Raw genomic sequence first — 3,143 nt, 5'->3', positions numbered from 1 at the left:
ACTATCATGTAATTACATTTTGAATATATATATTCTCCAAAAATTAATAAAAAACATGCCTAACTTACTGAAATGTGTTTTCAGCAGCAGCTTCTATTCTAAAATAGGATGTCTGTGATTGTTCTATAAAGTGAGGGGCTCTTATTTTGTTTAAATATACATTTAAGAAAAAGTTACTTAAAAGTTACTTAAAATAATTTAATTTTAGTATACTAATAGGTTTTATTAGTAAAAAGAAAACTAATATATCAAAATGATCATTTTTTATTTTTAATACATCTCAAAGGGTTTTTATCAGGTCTTAAGAGAATAATGTAGCACTTAGGGAAGAAGATGCATGCCAGCAGCCCTGCACTAGAGGCCAATATGGAGAAGACCTCCACAGCCATGACAGCTTTGCCCTTGGTGCTCTGGTAGACAGGGATGAAGATGACCCAGACACTGAGGAAAACCAGCATGCTGAATGTCAGGAACTTGGCCTCATTGAATGTGTCAGGCAGGTTTCTTACCAGGAAAGCCACAGTGAAGCTGCCTATGGCCAGGGTCCCTAAGTAAGCCAGCACACAGTAGAAAGCAGTGACTGAGCCCTTGTTGCATAAAATGATGACATGAGCATGTTCAGAGTGTTCATCTGTGTCAATATAAGGAGGTGAGGTTCCCAGCCAGAATGCAGACAGAATAAGTTGGATCAGGACACAGATGGGGATGACAGCATTATAGATGCCTGAGACAAACAACCTTCTCATTGTTCTCCCTGGTTTCATGACCCTAAAGGCCAGAATTACAGTTATAGTTTTTGCCAAAACAGTGGAAATAGCCAAGGTGAACACAAGTGCAAATGTTATTTGTTGCAGTATGCAAGAGGTTGTGTTTGGGTGGCCAATGAAGAGAAAGGAGCAGAGGAAGCAGAGGAGGATGGAGATGAGCAGTATGTAGCTGAGAGTCCGGTTATTGGCCTTAATAATGGCTGATTCTCGGTGTTTGAGAAAGATCCCCAGAACTGCAATTGTGCTGACAGAGAAGCAAAGAGCTGTGCATGCCAGAGCTATGCCCAGAGGATCCTCAAAGGAAAGGAAGGTCACTGCCTTGGGCAGGCACTGGTTTCTCTCAGGGTTTGGGTACTTTTGACTTGGGCAAGGGATGCACTCCTGCTGATCTGTGGAGAAATTGTGGATCAACATTTTACCTTATATAAATATCTATTCATTGCACATTTAATTAATTAAACTGCTTTCCAATGATGTGTGTAACGTGGTGTATTCTGTCTGCTTCCTTTTACTTCCAAGGACATGAACTCTCTGTAATTCACATTTCTACTGTTTATCTTGTTTAATTAAAAATAAGCTTTCTGCTCAACAGCTTATCACTGTTTCTCTAGGGTAGTGAAATCTATTTTACTCATATTCAGATAAAATAATACTGTCAAGTAAGCCTTCACATGCTTTTATTATACTTTGAGTTTCTAAGTATGTGTACATTGTATTTTGATGACATCAATGTATAAAAATGCACTTCCTTGTTTTCATCACCATGGATTCTTCTCATTTTTTTTCTAACTCACTGTTTCAGTGGTTATTTGTTAATCCCACTCCTATAATTTTTCTAAGGTAACATTGTGATAAGTTAGGTCCTATCTCCATGAAATATGGAACAGTTCTGATTTGGTGGTAAATATACAACACTTGCATCAACAAACACCGGCTATAAGCTCAGATCAATTATTAAGTTGCAAATAAATTTTTATAGTCTTTGACATCCTTTGACTCAGGACAGGACTCTTTCTCTTTCATTATTAATTCCAGAATAATCCTGGGAATTGTTCTAATTTACACTCTTGTTCTTCCAGTAATATTCTGAAGACTAAAAAAATAACCTACATGTCACAAATACCATAAATCTATAAAAATGTTAAATCAGAAAGAGAGAATGAAACAGCCATTTTCATTGAAATTGCTGAGAGTCATGAAGCACAGTTGCTTGGTGCTATTCCAGCAAATCTGTGCAGATTGTTACAATCATTGTTCTTCTATCTCTAACTTCTCGTTTTTGTTTTTTTTTTTTGTGTGTGTGTGTGTGTGTTGCATTACTATGGACTTTCTTCACTATGATTTAATTTTTGTTTTTTTTCTACAGAAAAATTATGTCTAAGTCTTTTAAAATTAGGCATTTTAAATTAATTGTACTTTATTCACTTTATAGCTTGGCTGTAGCTCCCTTGCTCATTCCCTCCACACCTTCCCACCCTCATTTTCTCCCATTCCCCTCTCCAAGTGTGCTGATAGTGATGTCCTCCTCCCCTTCCCTCTAACCATAGCCTATCTGGTCTCATCAGGACTGGCTGCATTATAAGGAGAACAGGGACTGTCTTTGACATAATCTCAGTGGCTGGCTCTTTGATCACCTCCCCTGAGTGGGGAGCAGCCTTATCAGGCTATAGAGGAAGACAATGCAGCCAGTCCTGATGATACCTGAGTCTTATGAAAATACTAAACTTAACTTTATCTGTCCACTGTTTGCAAAACTTCTTTATGCCCTGGAGATTATTAAGCAGAGGTAGCCATATAGAGAGATGAAGCCATTATTTTAGGAGTTTTATTGGAGTATGTGCCCCTAAATAGTATATTGGTGCAGGGTAAACAAAGGCAATATGCGAACCCTGAGAGGCCTGGAGATTCAGGTATCAATTTAAGCTAGATTTATTATAGGCTTAGAGCTCCTGGAAAATGTAGCTTAAAGATAGAAGATCAAGGAGGGTATACTCCTTATGGAATGAAACCCAGTAAATAAGATAGATTGACTTAAATAAACATTTTTCTACATTGTAGCATAGATGATGATACATATAGTAAAAGGAGCTATTTGTTTGTATTTGCTATGCATAAAAAGATCAGTTAAAATATTTTCTGTTTCTCTGGACTGCACTCATACTGTAAACAATTCCAACGTAAAAGCAGGCTCTCAAATATTAAATGTGTTTTCTTTGAAAGAGACATTCTTTAGATTCCTTAAAGTAGAGTTATAGGGCTAATAATGATAATCAAATATGTTCTGTATGTTCTTTTAAAATTGTAACTTATCTTTTATCCCTGTATAATGAAAAAAATCAAACACCCATTCTGTACCACTTGTATAATCATTAATCT

At 36.6% G+C, this 3,143-nt stretch overlaps 1 protein-coding gene across 1 annotated transcript; it reads right to left on the bottom strand.

Annotated features, from left to right (window-relative positions):
• Positions 1-257: 257 nt before the first annotated feature.
• Positions 258-1,181, bottom strand: LOC129674387 (vomeronasal type-2 receptor 116-like). The gene has a single exon (XM_055604349.1). The coding sequence runs from the start codon at positions 1,179-1,181 to the stop codon at positions 258-260; it is 924 nt and encodes a 307-aa protein (XP_055460324.1).
• Positions 1,182-3,143: the final 1,962 nt, after the last annotated feature.

Source organism: Psammomys obesus, unplaced genomic scaffold, assembly GCF_907164565.1.
Source record: "Psammomys obesus unplaced genomic scaffold, mPsaObe1.curated_primary_1811, whole genome shotgun sequence".
Taxonomy (NCBI): Eukaryota; Metazoa; Chordata; class Mammalia; order Rodentia; family Muridae; genus Psammomys; species Psammomys obesus.
Note: the sequence above shows the minus strand (reverse complement) of the source record. Positions and strands in the feature narration are given on the sequence as shown.

Bases quoted from the DNA above. Each gene is read 5' to 3' on its own strand.
- LOC129674387 (XM_055604349.1), bottom strand. From the start codon at position 1,181: ATGTTGATCCACAATTTCTCCACAGATCAGCAGGAGTGCATCCCTTGC.